General features: G+C 37.0%; 1 protein-coding gene across 3 annotated transcripts in view; it reads right to left on the reverse strand.

Moving 5' to 3' along the window:
- Positions 1-1144: 1144 nt before the first annotated feature.
- The window catches only part of SAMD9 (sterile alpha motif domain containing 9), a 51766-nt gene continuing 34774 nt past the window's right edge, over positions 1145-18136 (reverse strand). The window contains exons 1-2 of one of the 3 annotated variants that reach the window (XM_016161313.2): positions 14690-14962; positions 1145-7173 (exon numbers count right to left, since the gene is read on the reverse strand). In XM_016161313.2, the coding sequence (XP_016016799.2) occupies positions 2408-7165 (4758 nt within the window). In that variant the 5' untranslated portion in view covers positions 7166-7173; positions 14690-14962 and the 3' untranslated portion in view covers positions 1145-2407. Of the gene's footprint in view, positions 7174-7736; positions 7929-14689; positions 14963-18136 lie in introns of those variants that run through there. The other 2 variants (XM_016161315.2, XM_036230355.1) reach the window with 2 other exon arrangements.

Raw genomic sequence — 18136 nt, forward strand, 5'->3', positions numbered from 1 at the left:
AATTTTCTATTTTTCAGGACTAAATTAATTCTGTGGATTTAAGGAAAATATAAAGAGAATTGTGATAGACAAATGTGCTTTTCAAATTTATCCAGCATAATTTGGCTGGTTTTTTAATTTTCAAAAGAAAAACCCACATACATTTATTACTCTGCCGTTCCTTAGAAAAGTCAACCTAGATTGTTATAATGTAAAAAAAGAATTTTGAGGTGTTAAATTTTAACTTTGGCCCTAAAATGATAGACATCAGATTCCAAAATTAGGTGATAAACCAAAATGCATATTTTCAAAGTACATGTCCAGGAACCAATTAGACAACTGACCTGTAATAAACACATAAGACTTGAGGGCATAGAGTAAGAGTTGGCAAACTTTTTCTGTAAAGAACAAAAAGGAAAATAATTTAGGTTTGTGGGCTATAAGGTTTCTGTTGCAACTACTCAACTCTTGTTGCAGTGCAAAAGCAGCCTAAGCCAGTACTTAAACAAATTAGTGTCACTGTGTTTCAATAAAACTTTATTTGAAAGACAGGCTGGATTTGGTCTACAGACTGTAGTTTGCCCTCTGCTGGCACTGAGGAAAAAAAGGTTTATTAAGAGGCTCTTTTGGCAAAAGTTCTCCCAACCACCATGAGAATCTCATCTTGAGCCTAGAGAGCAGGGCTGGCAAAGGCGGAAGGGAACCGTCTCTAAGAGGTTTACTTGGAGTTCTTGACCTGTGTCTTCCTGACTTTGTGGGGCATGTTGTTCTCAAGACTGGAAATTTGCTGCACTTCCTACCAATGGTAGAGCAAATATCCATGAATGTTTCCCATGCACCCAAGGGGGTCATGGGGGAAAGAGAGTACCTGCTTAAACTGGTTTGATTTGAGTTTAAAAGAATCACATGGGGGAAAGCAAGAGGAATCTAACAGATCATTTTGTGTAGAGACTGAAACCTGGGGCAGAGAGGGAAGTAGCCCCATAGGGAAGTGTGGCTGGATATTCTCATTTTCTAAACTGAAGCTGTATTTAGCCAGAGGATTTTTGTTTTTTAAACCAAGAGATAGCTGGTCAGTTATGGAACTGAAATTTCATGCAGGAGCAAGGGGAAAACCTCTCCCAGGGAAAAAGTTTGAATGTAATTTGAAGACAAAAACAAATTGTATTTTTTGTTTTAGAAATTTTAATAGAAAATTTCAAAAGCACAGAAAAAGAGTATAATGAACTCCCATGTATGCATCATGCAGCAATTGTCAGCTCAGGTCCAGTCTTCTTGCAGCTGTACTGCTTACGTACTTTCCTTTCACCATCCTCATACTCCAAACATGGAATTACTTTGAAGCATGACTAACATCTGTATTTTCTTTCAACTGGGAGAAACATCTAGAGGCTTGGTCAGATTCGGGTTCAATTATTTGGCACTCCTAAAGTACTTTAAGGTCCATAGCATCTGGCTCTCTCTCTCTCTCTCTCTCTCTGCAATGTCAATATCGATCAGGATTTAGGAAAGTCTGATTTGTCTGTTATAAAGTTCTTTATCAGATTTTTATCAGTTTTGGAACCCATTTGTGATCGTCCATGTTCACAATTTTATTAGAGGAAAAAAATTGCATTTTGACTACATCTCACTGGTTGTGCTGTTCAACGCATAGATTATATGTATTCTTGCCAGTATGTTGGGATCCCCTGGATAGGGGACAAATTAGTCTTTTTTTCACAAGAGTTCTTTTTATTTATTAGTTTTGGAGTTTCCATGTATTTTTGTTGTTTATTTTTAAGTATAAGCTCATTAGCTACAGAGACAAAATTCACTTATGCTCTACTGCGTCCTACTACGTGAAAAGGCAGTCTAAGTCTCCAGCCTACTTTGGTAAGATTTGCTGACTTTTATGACTATGACCTTCAGAGAACTTGTTGGTTCTCTGCTTTGAAAGATTCTTGAGTGCGTGGTACATTTCTGGTCTGCTTGGTAAGAATAAATGTTGCTCCTCAGTTTGAGAGGATTTTGCTTTTTTGTGTGAAATTATTTTCCAGATTTGTAATGTCTTAAAATCATAACTTTTTTCCTATTCTGCCAAATTTTTACAATTGACAGGAAAGTCCCTCTGGAAGTTCTTCTCTTTCTCAGTCCACGACTTGGTTGAGTAATCGGGGAAACTAGTGGGGGTCTGTTTGGCAGATACATTGCATTCACCTCTCTTAATTCCATTCATGGCTCCTTTTTTTTTTAAAATCTTGTCCTTGACGATGTTTTCCAAATGAAGATATTTAATACTTTCCATATTTCTCACTCTTTCCTTTTCACCACAGTCTGTGTAGGACTCATAACATACTTAAGAGGAAATTTAAAGTATAGATTTTGGGTCAAAAAAAATTAGGTGGTACCAATACTACATTCTTGGAGGGAGAAGATCAAGATCAGGTTCTTAAATAACCTCAATGTCATAAGCAAGTGGACCTCCAATGGAAAATCCCATGTAAAAAGACACTTTTTCTATGCTTCTGCCACTTCTTAATTGACCCAAAAAAGCAGGTAAGATGGGTATTGTGATTTTCTCAGTGATTCCATATTCTATGTATAAACAATTATTTTCAGCTCGTCCCTTTAAACGAAGCAAAAGTTCTTGGACTTTTTTCTCCTTCCATACCTCTCCGCTCTGCCACAAAAAATTAATGTCAGGTGTCTTTCCAAAGCATTGATCAATTTTCCCTTTGTGAACAAGTCTGTTCATATTGTTACCTTTCCCAAGAAAGAAATATGCAATTGGTTGCTTTGTACGATACATATGTTTATATTGCCCCCTAAAAGAAATTTCAAGTGATCGAGCATACTTTTCCATTTGTTTAGAATCTTGGTCTAGTTGTTGGTTTTCTGGCCAGAATAAGAGGGAAGCTAGGAAGTAAGGTTCTGAAAACCGATAATTCAGTCCTACTTGTTGCAAGAATTCTCGGAGCTGAGCTTTCAGTTTTTTAATTGGATTCACTATTTTGGAGTTAGGTTTAATACAGTAGAGAATGATATTGGCCAAGATGAAATTATGCTTTTCCTTTGGCACGATTTTGACAGTGCATTGTTCGAAGATAAAAGTATATTTGCTCACTATATCTTCCATGGTGCTAATTGCATCTTCTTGACTTTTGATAAGATATTCCAAGAGCCCAGAAAACTTGTCTGCTTTTAAAACTTCTAGGCTTCTCCGATACAGCTCTACTTGAAGTGGCAAACTAAGTTTTGATCTGAGATCTTTGTTTTGTAATTCCTCTAAGGGACCAAATATATCTGCATACTTCTTAAAATATCCAGCCACCTTTCTCCGAGTTTTGTTCTCTTCATTTTGCTTTATGTTGTTTCTGGGTTTTAGAAGGACAAAATAATCATCAAAAAAATCAAAGGACTTTTTCAAAGAAAATTGCAAATTAGTTAGATAAGGAATAAAGTTCTTGAGGGCTAATTTAAATTCGTTGTTTGAATCCCCAGGAATATCACTACTTCCTGATATAAAAGTGATCATATCTCTTTTAGATAGTTCATTTTTGTTGTCAAAAAAAGGAATGAGCTGGAGAATCTGGATTGTGTACAGCCCAACTTCTATCTCCCCTTGATACCCAGCAATATTATAAGTATCATATCGCCTTTTTGATTTCTGATTAAACCTTTCCGTCACTTCATCCTCTCTATCTTCACTTTGCTGTTGAGATTCTTTGAACGCATTTGAGGCATGTACTGCTAAATCCAAAAGTTCAGTTAAGTCATCAACTGAAATGTTCCTGTTTTTTCCATTATCCTCTAGCCACCATCTTATTTTACTTTTGTAGACTTGACCCAGTGTATCCGAGATATAAGAATTGCTAGGTTCTATCTTTTTTGCTTGATTTGCCCAATTTAGGGCATTGGTAAAGTCCTTCTCTTTAATGTAGAAATGTCTTGCCAGCGCTTGGCAAATGAATGCATTGGGGTTGAACCGATGAATACCTTCAAGCAATACTTTTTTAACTGCTTCATTCCCTTCTTCTTTATGTAATGTTTCAATGAATGGGGAAAACCAAGTTCCTGTTTCACCTTCATGTTCATTGCGCTGTCTTGTGAGCAGCAGTGTTTGCATATCTTGAAAAAATTTGCTTCTTCCTATACCAGAATCATAGAACAAGTTTTCTCTTAGCATATCCAACATAATTTGACTTTTATCCAAGTGATAGCTTATCTTCAATTCTTCCAGTGAACGAGCAGCAATCAGAGGGTGAATAATGCGCACTCCCCAATAGATTCCACATTCCACCACCTCTGTTTTTATCAGAATTGTAGAGTAGGTGCCCATCTTGTCTTCAAGTTTTTCTGTTCCCCAGAAAGCCTTCTTGTTTGCAATGCCTAAGAAATTTTCACACTGTGATAGTGAAATGGTGGTATCAGGCACATATGAATTAAGAAGAGCCAGAAAAGAAAAGAGCTTTGCTTCCTTGGTGGAAATAATTTGTCCTTTCAGAATATTCCTGACCACATTTTCTATGTACTTTTCATTAAAATTGGTTTTCATGATCATGAAGGAATAAAAATCTTTAAAGTTTTCATGTTGCTCTTCAATTTCTTTTAATTTAAGCTCGAAGGCTCTCTGTTCTTTGGGAGATAGTTGTTGTATTAGGGCGATACTATCTGATGACATCTTTGCACATTTTTCAGGATTCTGTGATCTTATGCAATTTAGGATGATCACTAGAGGTTTCTCATATCGAATGCACTTATTAGCTACAGCTGTTTGAATAGAGGCCTGCAGAAGATAGACATTATCTTGTTCTTCAAAATCATCAACAAGGAGCAGTACAGGTAAATATTCCTGATGATTTATTGTCCCATAGGTGATTAAATCAGTCACTTGTTTTCCAATGTCAGAAAAATCTGCTGTCTTGTTTTTCAGCACAGCACATCTGAATTTCTTCCTTAGTTCCCAGAGAATGTGCATAGCCAAGGTAGTCCCACCGCAGCCTGGATGATGATACAAATGAATAATTTTGACACAAGTTGGCTTAGAAGAATCTGCCCAGTTTTGAATCATTGCTTCAAGTCTTTCATATTTATCCCTTTTGACAAAAGGTGAAGAGTAGTTTTCAGAAGAAAAGTAGAAGTTCCACCATGATACTTTACCACCTCGATAGAAGTCTTCCTCTTTTGATGCCTGGAATTCACGAAATTTATTTTTGTCCTTCTCTAAGAGTGTACCTTCACATTCATTTTCACACAGAATTTCCAGAGCGGTCATGATATCTTCTTCCCTTTTCAAAAGGACAGTAGATGAGCCAATAGATGGCAAAAATCTCTTTAAAGATTTAGTCACGGATTTTAGCTTAAGAATAGTGCCATTTATCTCTTCAAGATTTAAAGCAGAAATACATTGGCTTACTAATTCATCTTGTTGTTTTGTTAATCTTGCTTCAAGCAGATCTTTCCATCTCTGACATATGTCCGAGTGTACACAAATACACAATATATTTTCCATTCCTTTGAGATCTTGGTAGAAAGCACAAAAGGTCTCAATAAGGGGGTCTCTTGGGTCATCCACAGAGGAGAGTAATAGAAATACCACCAAAAACTTCCCTCTTGGTAATATATCTTCATGCGTAAGAAATGAAATCAATTTCCTGACTTCAGAAGCTTTTTCTCTTTGCCAGGAACTTGGATCTAAGGGTTTATATTTTTCACTGTCAAGGTCTAATCTGCCATTGCAGAAAATCCAGCTGGGTTGTTGATAAAGATTCAGACTGGAAATCTTCTCATTTAGTGTGGTTTTCCCCTCCACATACAGACCTGGCAAGTGAAGGTTTGCTACTCGGCTTTCTTTGTAAGCTCTGACTATTCCTTTGCTCACAGATTCAGGATCAAACTCCAGTACAGCAAACCATTTAATTTCTTTTAGGAAATCTAAGTGTTTTATTTGGTTTGAGTGGCATTTATTTGTTACAAGAATGTACCATTCATAGTATGAATTATCTAACAAATCCTTATTTCCTGTCAGCAATTTAACAAGCTTTGGTCCATCAGTCTCTTTTTTACTTGTTTTTACTCTCCATTTTCCTTCTGCTTCTGCTTCTTTCCTAGACTCTGCTAGTCTTTTTAAATCTAATTTAAATGCTCTGAAATCTGCATTATTTTTTATGATGTCTTTAGAGCTGGCCCCATCTCGCACAAAGACCGAGAACTTTGGTCTTTGTTCCCATATCTTGTTGTTGTAATTTTGCATTTTAATCTGAAAATAATCATGTTCACATTCAGAGTGTTTTGGAATAACATCCACTTCAATAACAAATCTTTCAGATGGAATACTATTTTGCTGTAAAACTTCTACAAATCTTGGCTCGCGAATGCAGTTCTTTGCTTTTGAGACTTGATGGTCTTCAAAATACTGGTGGATCATCAGATTGAAGTGATCAATGAGGGCTTCCTTGGTGACGTTGGTGAATTTCACGCCAATAATTTTTCCATGGGGTTTGTCTTTGACTCCAAAATGAATGGTGCCATTGGTTCGTGAATTCATACAAGCTGAAGCAAATCGGAAGACTTCATTGCTAAATTTCATCTTAATATCTTCTTCTGTGGCTGCATCTGTATTTGTGAAGGCTTTGAATTCATGTATTGGATCAATGAGATTGAGTGGTCCTGTTTCAGGCTGTAGACAAAAATTCAATTTATAACGATATGGATCACTGAATTCATCAAAAGGGTATGATGCACATGTCAGTTCCATGGATGGCTTATTTTCCTTTATGTCTTCTATTTCGTCTTCCATGAGTTCATTTTTTAGTGAGTTAGAAACTTTAGAGGCATTAGCCATATCCGATTTTTCTTTATCCTCTCGTTTTTGCTTTGAAGTTTTTCCGTTTTCTTCTTGCATCAAAGTTTGTGTTTTAGGAATATTTTTACTACCTTTTTTCCTCTTACATGCCTGAATAGGATCCTCAAAAGATGTTTTCTGCAATTCTTTGAATAGACGTTCTATTTGGATAGCTGGTCCGTGTGTTATACCCATATCGATGAGGTCAGTTTTAGTTAACCACTTCAAGACTGTTCCAGTCACATCTTGTGCAGTCAAGATTTCCCTGTGTCTTTGGTCAATTTTTTGACTTTCTAACCACCAATTTACATCCTCTTTTGTCCACTCATCAGTGTTTTTTGGTAGGTTCCATTGCTCTGCCATTCTGATACCTGTATAAAAAAAAAAAAAAAAAAAAAAAAAAAAAAAGTAATTCGGTATTTTTATAAGTAAATTTTAGATAAATTATTTGTAATGGGGTATATATGTCTTATACACTTTTAGATTTCTTCAATAATGGTTTTTGCTATATTATTTTAAAATATTCAGTTCTGCTATAGAAAATAAGATAAACAAAGGAAGATATATGAAACTAAATAGAGAAGGATGTATGAAACAAGGAAGATACATGAAAGTAAGTATAAAAGCAAGTAGTTTATGGATCATGTTATGATAGGGGTGGATTAAGTAGGCGAGATGCATGTTAAACATAGGAAGGGAATAGAAGGGCCAAATAGGTGTTAAATATTCATGAAACACTTGAAGCACTTGATATTATTAAGGTCATAATTGGGTCACTTGTTGATGACACTCATTCTGATCCTTTGTGTCCTCCACTCAAGAAACATAAATAAAATTTAGAGTAGCTTATTAGGCTTATTGATCAGTTATAACTGTGATCAGACATATGTGCCCCTCTTCACCTCTCTGATTAGAGCAAGTGTATGCCACTTACCCAGGACATAATCTACCGGTTGATCCCCCTTGGACAGACTTCAAAGTGTGTTACCGATCTTTTTCTCCATGCTCTTTGTTTTGTATGTTTTCATTGATTTAATAAGACATGTGCCTTAAGTATCTTAATTCAATGTGTGAGCCATTGTTTTCTAAGACTACTATTATATTAAACTAATTTTTCATATAATAATTGGTGATAGCTGATACCTGGACAGCAAAAAAAAAAAAAAAAATTAATGTCAATCTGGGTTACAGAAATAGCGATGGTTAGAAAAAACAAAATCCAAACAATAATAGCTTTAAGTACAATTCAAAAATGGCTCCATGTACATCATTCCAATGACTTCTTCATGGGAGAAATCAAAGTAACAGAGGAGATACCTAGGGAATTATAACAGATTGTATAGACCCACTCGTATAAAGTAATTCACAGGGATATTTCTTCCCATTGGTAGATACAAATTCAGGATTAGGATTTCCTTCCCTTTCAGACATGAAGAAGCCAGAGCAATGGTCCAAGGTTAAAGCTACTATTTTTTTATTATTTATTTTACTATTTACTATTTTATTATTAGTAACTCCTGTATGCGTAGAAGGTGAATAAAAAGCCACATTTCACAGATACATTCATGAAAAATAAGTAAAAAGAAACAATTGGTGCAAATTTTACTCTCTTAAAACACTGTGACAATGAGAAACCTAGAGCATGTAACATCTCCTAAAAAATGAATTAGATTTAGTTTCTTTCAGTACTTTGACCTATAGAGATCAAGAAGCTCCAATTTAAAGTGATCTGGGAAGAGAAAAAGAGTGGAGGGGGGAAAATTGCTTTAGATGGACCAGTCTTTAAAGTAAGCCATTTTCGGAAGTGCTGGCAACATTTTCCTTTGTTGGCCTCTCTCTCCACCCAGCCAGCAGGCAGAAGCAGGCGCCAAATCCAAATGCTTTTTCAACTTGGCTAACAACATTCGCCCCACCCTGGCGATTCCCTGAGACCCTGTCCCACCCAGTTTGTGATCAGCAAGAACCTCTTCCAGTGATGGCTCTACTCAGTTTGTCCTGCGGACTTTCCTGAAATCTCTCAAAGGTTCACAAATGCCAGACAAGCAGTGTCTGTCCTTGGCGTGCCCCTTACTTCTTGCTAAGTGGCTGTAGCCCTGCACTAGTGGCAGCTGGCCTTGGTTAACAGCTGAGCTTCTTTCAGGTGCCTCCAAGCCTAGCACAGGTGGCAAAGGTCTGCAAATCACATTACAGCTCCTACCAGGTGGCCTCAGGCAGGGCACAGGCAGTAGCTGATCTTGGCTGCACCAGAGTCCCCTCTCAGGAGGCCACAGAACCAACACATCCAGTGGTGGGCTTCAGGCCACAACGGAGCACCACCCAACCTGCAACACAAATGACACACCCACACGGTGGTAGGCAGCAGGGCCCTGCTAAAACAAATGCCTCTTTGAGGGGTCAGCCTGTGCACAGCACCCTGTCTGCTATAGTCACAGCCATTTCTCACAACCAGTAAGCCTGAGGGTGAATCTCTCCCCCTGACATTGCAACAGCAATCGAGGCTCAACTACAACTGGAGGGCACATACAGCCCACACCAAGGACATCCCTGGAGCACCCAGCTCAGGTGACCAGGGAGACTGTGCTACTTGGCCCCATAGAAGAACTACTACATAAGGCCACTCTACCAAGACCAGGAGACACAGAAGAACTACCTAATACATAGAAAAAACATAGGGAGGCAGCCAAAATGAAGAGACCAAGAAATATGACCTAAATGAAAGAACAGGACAAAACTCCCAGGAAAAGAATTCAATGAAATGGGAACAAGCAATATACCAGGTGCAGAATTCAAAACAATGGTTATAAGGATCCTTGATGAACTTAAGTTATATAAATGTCATCACTATGTTGTATTCCTGAAAGTAATATAATATTGTGTGTCAACTACAATCAAAAAATTTTTAAAAATTAAGAAAAAATAAAAAGAGAGGGCTAGAGGAGCATGTTGTCAACAGTTACTTTTAGGTACCTAATGATGACTCTCTCATAGCTGCAAGTCAAAAATAAAAGGGATCCAATGACAGTATGTTTATGATAGGGCTACTCAATGTGACATGATCTTTTAAAAGGAAAAAGCTATATATCACATTTAAGCATTGGAAATAATTAGCCTGGGGTTGGCTGAAATTCCAATACTAAGCTGAGGGACTTATTAAACAAAGTTTGGAAGAAAAGAATAAATAAAGTAAGCTCCTTTTGTGGGACTACACAAAACTACATCAAAGGTCAGAAATAACAGAATGAAAAGGCAAACTATAGAATGAGGGAATATATTTGTGAATTACATAACTGGTAATATCCATAACATAGTAATAACTCCTAAAACTCTACAACAACAAAAGAAATAACCCAATATAAAAATGGGCAATGGATTTGCATAGACGTTTCTTCAAAGATGATATACAATGACCAACAAACAAAGTGCTCAGTATCACTAATCATTAGAGGAAAGCAAACCAAAGCCACAATAATATATCATTTCACATCTGTTATAATAACTATTAAAAAAAAGAACTACTTTGAAAGTATTAGCACAGATGTGGAGAAATAGGAAGGAACTCTTATGCAATGTTAGTGAGAATGTAAAGTGGTACAACCTACATGACATACTCTAAAACGATGGTTAAATTTCTCAAAACAGAAAGGGAATGGTAAGAGAAGGAACCTTGAAACACGAGGAAGAGAAAAAAAAAACATGGTAAGCAAAAATAGTGGTAACTATTGATTTTTCTAAGTTAGGTTTGATTGTTGCAGTACTATCTGATATGGTTTTGAATGTATGTAGTGGAAATATTTAAAATAAATATATCATGAGTGGATAGGATAAGGGGATGTATGGGGAGAAAGATTTCTACACTTTGCTCAAATAAAACAACACACTTAGGCTGTCATAAATTATGTATATATAATGTAACATCTAGAGCATCCGTTAGAAAAAGCTGTACGAAATGATACACAAAAAAACTGCAGATAAAGTAGAATTGTAAAATATTTCAAATAATGCACAAGAAGTCAGGAAAATAAGATAGAAAAATTAAAAATAGAGAACCAACAGAAACAAAAAATAAAATGGTAAACAAAAATATTAATATAACAATAACCACATTAAATATAAATAGCCTAAATACAGGAATTAAAAACACGACATAAGTATACGTCATCTATAATACACTCTCTTGAAATAGAGTAATATAAGTAGAGAGTAAAAGTATGGATAAAGATTTATAATAAAAATTGTAATAAGTACAAGAGTTGCTATATGAATGTCATATAAAGTAGACTTCAGAGGAAAGAAAGTTACCAGAGACTGAGTAATATTATATTATGATAAAAGGGTCAATCCAACAAGGTAACACAGCAATCCTAAAAGTATCTGCTTTAAACCAGAATTTGAAAAATATTTAACCACTGAGAGAACTTTTTAGTTTCAGACTAATCCAGTTACAGTTTGCTATTTAAAGACATTTCTTTTAACAATCAATAGAAGAATTAGACAGAATATTAGTGAGGACATATGTAGAAGAATTCAGCACCATCAACTAACAGGTTTCAAACCACAGACACTCTATCCAACAACAGCATAAAATGAACAATAAAGGAATATTATTCACACATAAATTTGACAACCCAAATGAAAAGGACCAATTCCTCAAACAAACAAAAACAAACAAACAAAAACCAATCTTCCACAACTCCCTCAATATGAAATAGATCCTTTGAACAGTCACATAACTTCAAGGAAAACTGGATTTTTAATTTAAAAAATCTCCCCCCAAATCTCCAGGCCCAGACGGATTCAATGGAGAATGCTACCAAATGTTTAAAAAATTAACACCAATTCTACAAAACCTCTCCTAAAGCAAATGAAGGAATACTCTCTAATTCATTTTTTTGAAGGCAGTATTACCTTGATAACAAAGTCCTTGCAAACTCAGCCTCCAGGTGAGCTCCCATTGACCTAGGCTCTGCCCCACCTCAGTGCCCCTGAGGCCTCAGGCTCCAGGCAGGCCCCAGCAGATCCAGGCTCCCACCCCACCTTAGTGCTAGGCCGGCTCCCATACCCAGGCTCTCTACTTGTCCTAGTACTGGCCCCATTTTCCCAGACTCCAGATTGGCTCCTGTGGACTGAGGCTCCCAGCCTGCCCCAGCCTCCATAAGGACCTAGGCACACAGGCTGAGTAATAATCATAGCGATAGCAATAATAATAAAAGACAATAGATAACAAGTGTCAGCAAGGATGTGGAGAAGAGGGAATCCTTGTACACAGTTGGCAGGAATGTAAATTGGTATGGCCATTAAGGGAAAGAGTGTGGAGATTCCTCTCAAAGTTAAAAATAAAACTACTACATCTGATCCAGCAAACTCACTTCTGAGTATGCATCAGAAGGAAATGAAATGAGTATCTTGAAGAGATATCTGCACTGCTATATATACCACAGCATTTTCACGTATGGAAACAATCTAAGAGTCCATCAAAAGTTGAGTAGATAAAAAAGATGTGATATATATACGCATACAATGTAGTATACAATGTGGTACACACACACACACACACACACACACACACACACACACACACACACCTATATAATGGAATATTACTCGGCCATGAGAAAGAAGCTGGGAAGCCATGAATGGAGAGCTCTCATGCACTACCCCCTGTAGTTTTTGTAACAAGAAGAAGGAACATTTCCTCCCTGCTGACTCATACTGAGATCAGCAACAGCAACTGCCTTCCACTTGCTGCCAATAAGAAACTGCCACAACTTTGTATACCTGTTCCCCACCAATGGGCTCCTGTTAAAACAGGCCTCCCCAATATCCTCCAAGAAACCCCCATAAGTTGACCTCTCTTTTGTCTCTTTAGACTGGCCTATGGTTTGCTACAGTTTTTATGTCCCAAACTAGAGTTCCTCTGCTATATCCAAATAAAGTGATTTGCTGCTCAATAACCTTTGTTGTTCATTTTTTTTTGTTCAATTTTTAAAACTGATTATTTTATATCTCAATCTCATTAGTGTTTACACCGATGAACACATAACAATCTCATAGAAGTATACCCTTAAGATTTATTCATTTCATATAAATTATACTTTATTTAAAAATCCAATGATGCCTTCAAAATACATGATAAACAAATGAATGAAATAAAAGAGGTGCTTGCATAGAAAAAGATGATGGTATGTTACCAATCAAAGATAATTAATTCAATTCTGGGCATCTGAAGTCCAAAAGTTTTACTAGAGATTTATTAGTGCAGCCTCAGATGACAGGAATAGCTTTTGTTTTTACATGCCACCGTTGATTCATACTGGTTTTGTAGTTGTCTAAAACTTGATCCCACCCTCCTCTAATGACTGCTATCTGAGTCATTTCTGTGTGTCCATTTGCTAAGCCTCATCTACTCTACCCTATAAAAGTACAGCTCACTTCGATTGCATCTACAGTATTGTAACACTTAAAGCAGGGGGTACCCGGATCCTTCTGCTCCTGGCAGGATTCTGGCTCCTGAGTCCTCCTACCTAGAATTCTTATGCCCTATCTCTTGCCCCATCCTACCATTACAATAATTCTCCCAGAGTCTCCCTGATATCATGACGAATTTACAAACTCAGACCTTGTCCCCTAAATGATACCTCAAAAACCGGATTATGAGACTGAGTGGTGAATTATTTGGATTATCTGATTCATGCATGAGCTGCATACCATATACATGTAATACAAACAAAAAGCCAGGTGGATGGGGACCTGGGCCTGAATGTTGGTTTGGGAATGTGAGCAAATAAAAAAGGAATGACTTTTGTCTGTATTCTCTAAATAGAGGAAATAGCTTTAAAATATGATCGAACAGCTTGCACTTTCACATTGCTTCCTTTAAAGCCTCTATCCGAGACTTGTTGGCTGTGCCTTTCAAACACTTACTTTAAAAAAACTGTTGAAGGTGATACTCTTGGAGAATATATGCTAGAGAAATGATTTCTATTTAACATCTGTGCTTTGCCCATTTATACCACTGTTCAGAAATATTTCACATATGAATGATTTCTTTATACCCTCCCTCGTTCCAGAATAGTTTTCAGAAAGTGATCCAGGATCATACATATATGAAAACCCTTAGGCAAAGAAATCAGGGGGATGGCCTAAAAATAACTGTTTTCAATTTCATATATTATACTAGATGCGGCTTAAAAATTTGGTTCTGAGCATCTTAGCAACCAGTATAAAAAAAGAAAACAATTTGTTACACAATCGAACCCACATATATTTATTAACTGCAGGGTTAAATGTAGGGTCTGCTAGCTTTTCTAAAAAGAGTTGCAGATCAGGTGTTGCTGGGAGGCAGTCAGATTTTAACCTAGGATATTTAGCAGAAGTGTACAGCGGCCATAATTTCAAGGACTTCGGTAGCAGCCTGTCTGTCTCTCTTTCTGTCTTTGTCTCTACCTGTCTCCTTTTTTGTTTCTCTGTCTCACATCTATCTGTCTCTGTACATCATCTGACACTAATGTCTGAGAAGCTACCGGGGAGTTTTATTTTCCGGCAGCCACCTACTTCTTAAAGTAGATGGTGGAAGGTATCTTTAATTATTGTACAGTACATCTTTAAATTTTCATTCTATGTTCTTTCGGAAGATGCTGCAGATTCCTTGGGAGATTTCTTCAATAAAGGTACCTTTAGTTTACGATGGCATCTTTTATTGGAGTGTTATGACTCATTTTTCAACTAATTCAAAGCAGATTTCTGTCACAGCAATGAATAGAATTTCTAAGCTTAAAAATATTATTTTTGGTTTTGGAGTATATTTCAATTTTCTAACTGAAAAGATTCTTTCCTATTCAGTAACACGTTATAGGTAGCAATAATATTAATAATAGATATTGTACTTACCCAGATTGTCTTTCGAATTTCTTCTACATAAATAAAAATAAAACCATGTGTTTTGGTACAGAAAACATCTAACGTCTGTATTTTCTTCCTTCAGCGATGTTAGAGACAACCATTTTCTTTCTTTCTCTGTGAAAATGTAGTCTCTGCTTTTACCTCAGTCTGAGCTGGAACTGGTTCAGAAACAACAGGGTGTGTCTCAGAAATGAGTATGTTGAAAACTAGCAAGTCGGAGAAAGATAGCCCGGTTTCAGTTTCATTTCCTAGTTCTGAATTTATAGAAATGACTGTACTCTCTGAAATGCTCTTTTTTTTCCCCCTTCCTCCAGTAAGTGCTTACTCTGCCACCTTCTGGTCTGTTTGGTTAAAATCCAGAGATTTCAAATCTGTTCTGTGCTTGAGAGTTTTGAGGACTGCCAAGAGCTCTGTCGTCTTAGCTACAGAAAAACTCTGGGATATTCTGAGTAGATCCCTTGTGAACACTGGTTTTCACTGCTATTGGGAGCAGTATGAAGCAGCTTATCGTGGTATTTCACTGGCTTTCCAGGGTTGACTAACCATCCATCTCTGTTTTCCTAAAGTATAAAGTAATGGCCTTCAGAGACTCTTCTGAGCTCTCCACGAATGTTCAAGGATCCTGGGTTAGTTCTGGAGGACAGACTAGGGTTACAGCCTCTCCATGGCCACAGTGCAGAGATTTACCTTTTGTAAGGGTCAGTTTCAGGGCCAGGTAGAGAACTGCCTAAGTGAGAGCCACACAAACAGTTAACATAAAAAAAAAATTACCAGTAAATGCTAACACTTACTGTGTGTGCTCATATAGCTTTCGTTTTCACATTCCGCTGTTGATTCACACAGGTTTTTGAATGTTTGTTAGGCATTTATTATGTACCAGGTGCTTTTGTAGATGCCTTATATTAACTTATCTACTCTTCATAACCGCCCTCTGAGGTAGATGCTGTATTATCTACATTTTACAGCTGGAGAAACTGAAACAAAGAGACATTAAATAATGTGACTATGTATGTTTAAGTGTTTACATGTATGTATATAAACATGTACATGTATATACACACATACATCTCTCTATATATATTTTATAGGTTCTGTTTTTTGGAGACCCCTGACTAATTTGACCAGGGAACAAATGGCTTGGCAAACCAAAGTAACCCGTACTCCAATCTAGATATAGAACATTTCTGTTATGGCGCTTCCCCGCCCTCCCTCGTCACTCCTAACTCGCCCCTAGAGGAAACCACTCCTCCGATTTTTTTTTTCACCATAAATCAGTTTTACCTGATCTACACATTCACATATATGGAAGCGTATAGCATATTCTCTTCTGTGGTATTGCTGTGCCTTCTTTTATTCAACATAATGTAATTGAGATTGGTTTTAGTGTTGCATGTATCATTTATTTTTCATGCTGAATAGTATTCTGTTTTGTCAGTATGACACAATTTAATTTCCTTTAAATGGACATTGGAGTTATTTCCATTTTTGACAGTCATACATGAAGCTGCTATGACTATTTTTGTACAAGTCTTTTTGTGGACATATGTTTTCATTTCTCGTAGGTAAATACCTTGGCTGGCATGGAATTGCTAGATCAAATAGATGTGTGCTTAGCTCTATAAAAAAATGTTGAGGCTTTGCTGAAATTTGTACGAGAAGCAATTCTCTTTAAGGCATGGTGGGTCTCTGTGTCAGGTCACTGTATAAGTCAAAATGAAATAGGAACTGGGGTATGCAATGAAATTTTAGACAATAAAAAGGAATGAAATACTGATGCATGAGATAACATGGATAAACCTCAAAAACAGTATGCAAAGTGAAAAAAGCCATTCACCAAAGACTACATGTTGTATGACTCCAATTATATGAAATGTCCAGAATAGGCAAATTCATAGAGACAGAGAGAAGATTAGTGGGTGCCAGGGCCTTGGGGAAAGGGGTAAATGGTGACTGACTGCTAATGGGTACAGAGTTTCTTTTGGGGTGATGAGAGTGTTCTGAAATTGATTGTGCTGGTGGTTGCACAACGAAGATATACTAAAAAACCATTAAATTGTATACTTTAAATGGAAGAACTTTAGGGGATGTGAATTATCTCAATAAAGATGTTTAAATTTGCCTTCTAATAAGAGCCTACTGAGTGCTGGACATGTAACTTGTGCTATCCAATTTAATCCTCATCAGATGCTTGCAAACAAAGTTTAATTTCTTCATCTTACAAATGAGAACATCAGGGTTCTAACTTACTTGCGTGTACTAACTTGGTGAATGACTGGCATAGTTAGGCTTGCATTGAAAGCCTGTCTATTTTCTAAGTGTGAACTTTTTCCAGTGGCTGTCTTCATTCACCCTGTCTCCAAATGATAAGACCTACTGAGATAACCATTGTTGTGCTGTTATGAGCTGTGAGTTAATTTACCTATGTGGGCAGAGCTGGTGATTCAGGAACGGACTATGTGGAGCCCTGAACAGGCTGGAGATAACTTGAGGGCACTGAGTCCTCATAAATAGGGAGTTGTGGAATGAGGTGGTAGAATTAACATATAGTATTAAAAATACGCAATCCAATAATTTCTTCCTTGACTTTGTTTTCCCCGATGGCAACTTAGAAAAAAGAGAAAAGGGAGAGAGTTTGAAGAAAAGAATCAGTTTAAAACTATTGTTTCTATTTTTTAATGGACTTCCCTGAGTAGAAGTTGGATCCCAATATTTTTGAAATAAAGATGGCGAAAATGGGATAAACTAGATTTAAACCTAAGTTTTCTGGTTTTCTCTAGGTAAAACACGAATTCACCTTTGAAGGAAGACTAGGCACTTGTTTTGGGGAAAGCACTTTAATGGGCTCTTTGATTCTAGAAGATAAACCAGACAATCTCTTCTGAGATGGGGAATTGAACTTGTCTGCATAATAATGTACAACCTTGTCTTTTTTGTTGGGTGAGGTGATATCTCTGCATTTTATTTTATTGTATTTTTCAGAAAAAGCACAATGCTTTCTGAGGACGTTATAGGGTTTGTAGCCTAATCTGTGAGTCAAGGATTCATGTTTAGGGCTTGTCTCATCTGGGAGAGTTGAGCAAGGGCCACACAACGACATGGTTATTGAAAGGGGCTGAGATGAGAGAAGCCCCCCTAAGGAACCTCATAGAGGAGCTGAGCCTATAAACTCTGAGGACAGTCATCGATAACAGAAACATGTAACAGTTTTTCTTCTTTCTCTTCTAATTTTTCTAAAATCTTATTTAAAGTCTTTAGCAAAATCTTGCTGAATACTTTAGCCCAGTCTTAGCTGAGTTGTGAAGGATTAAGGGACAGGCTTCCATCCACGGGCCTATGAACCATTCGAGGAGTGCAGCCCCTGGGAAGAGCCTGCTACCAGATGGACAGGTGGGCTGCACAAGAAGGAAGCAGTGCTTGGAGCAGTATCAGCAGCAG

Source organism: Rousettus aegyptiacus, unplaced genomic scaffold (assembly GCF_014176215.1).
Source record: "Rousettus aegyptiacus isolate mRouAeg1 unplaced genomic scaffold, mRouAeg1.p scaffold_m13_p_13, whole genome shotgun sequence".
Classification (NCBI taxonomy): Eukaryota; Metazoa; Chordata; class Mammalia; order Chiroptera; family Pteropodidae; genus Rousettus; species Rousettus aegyptiacus.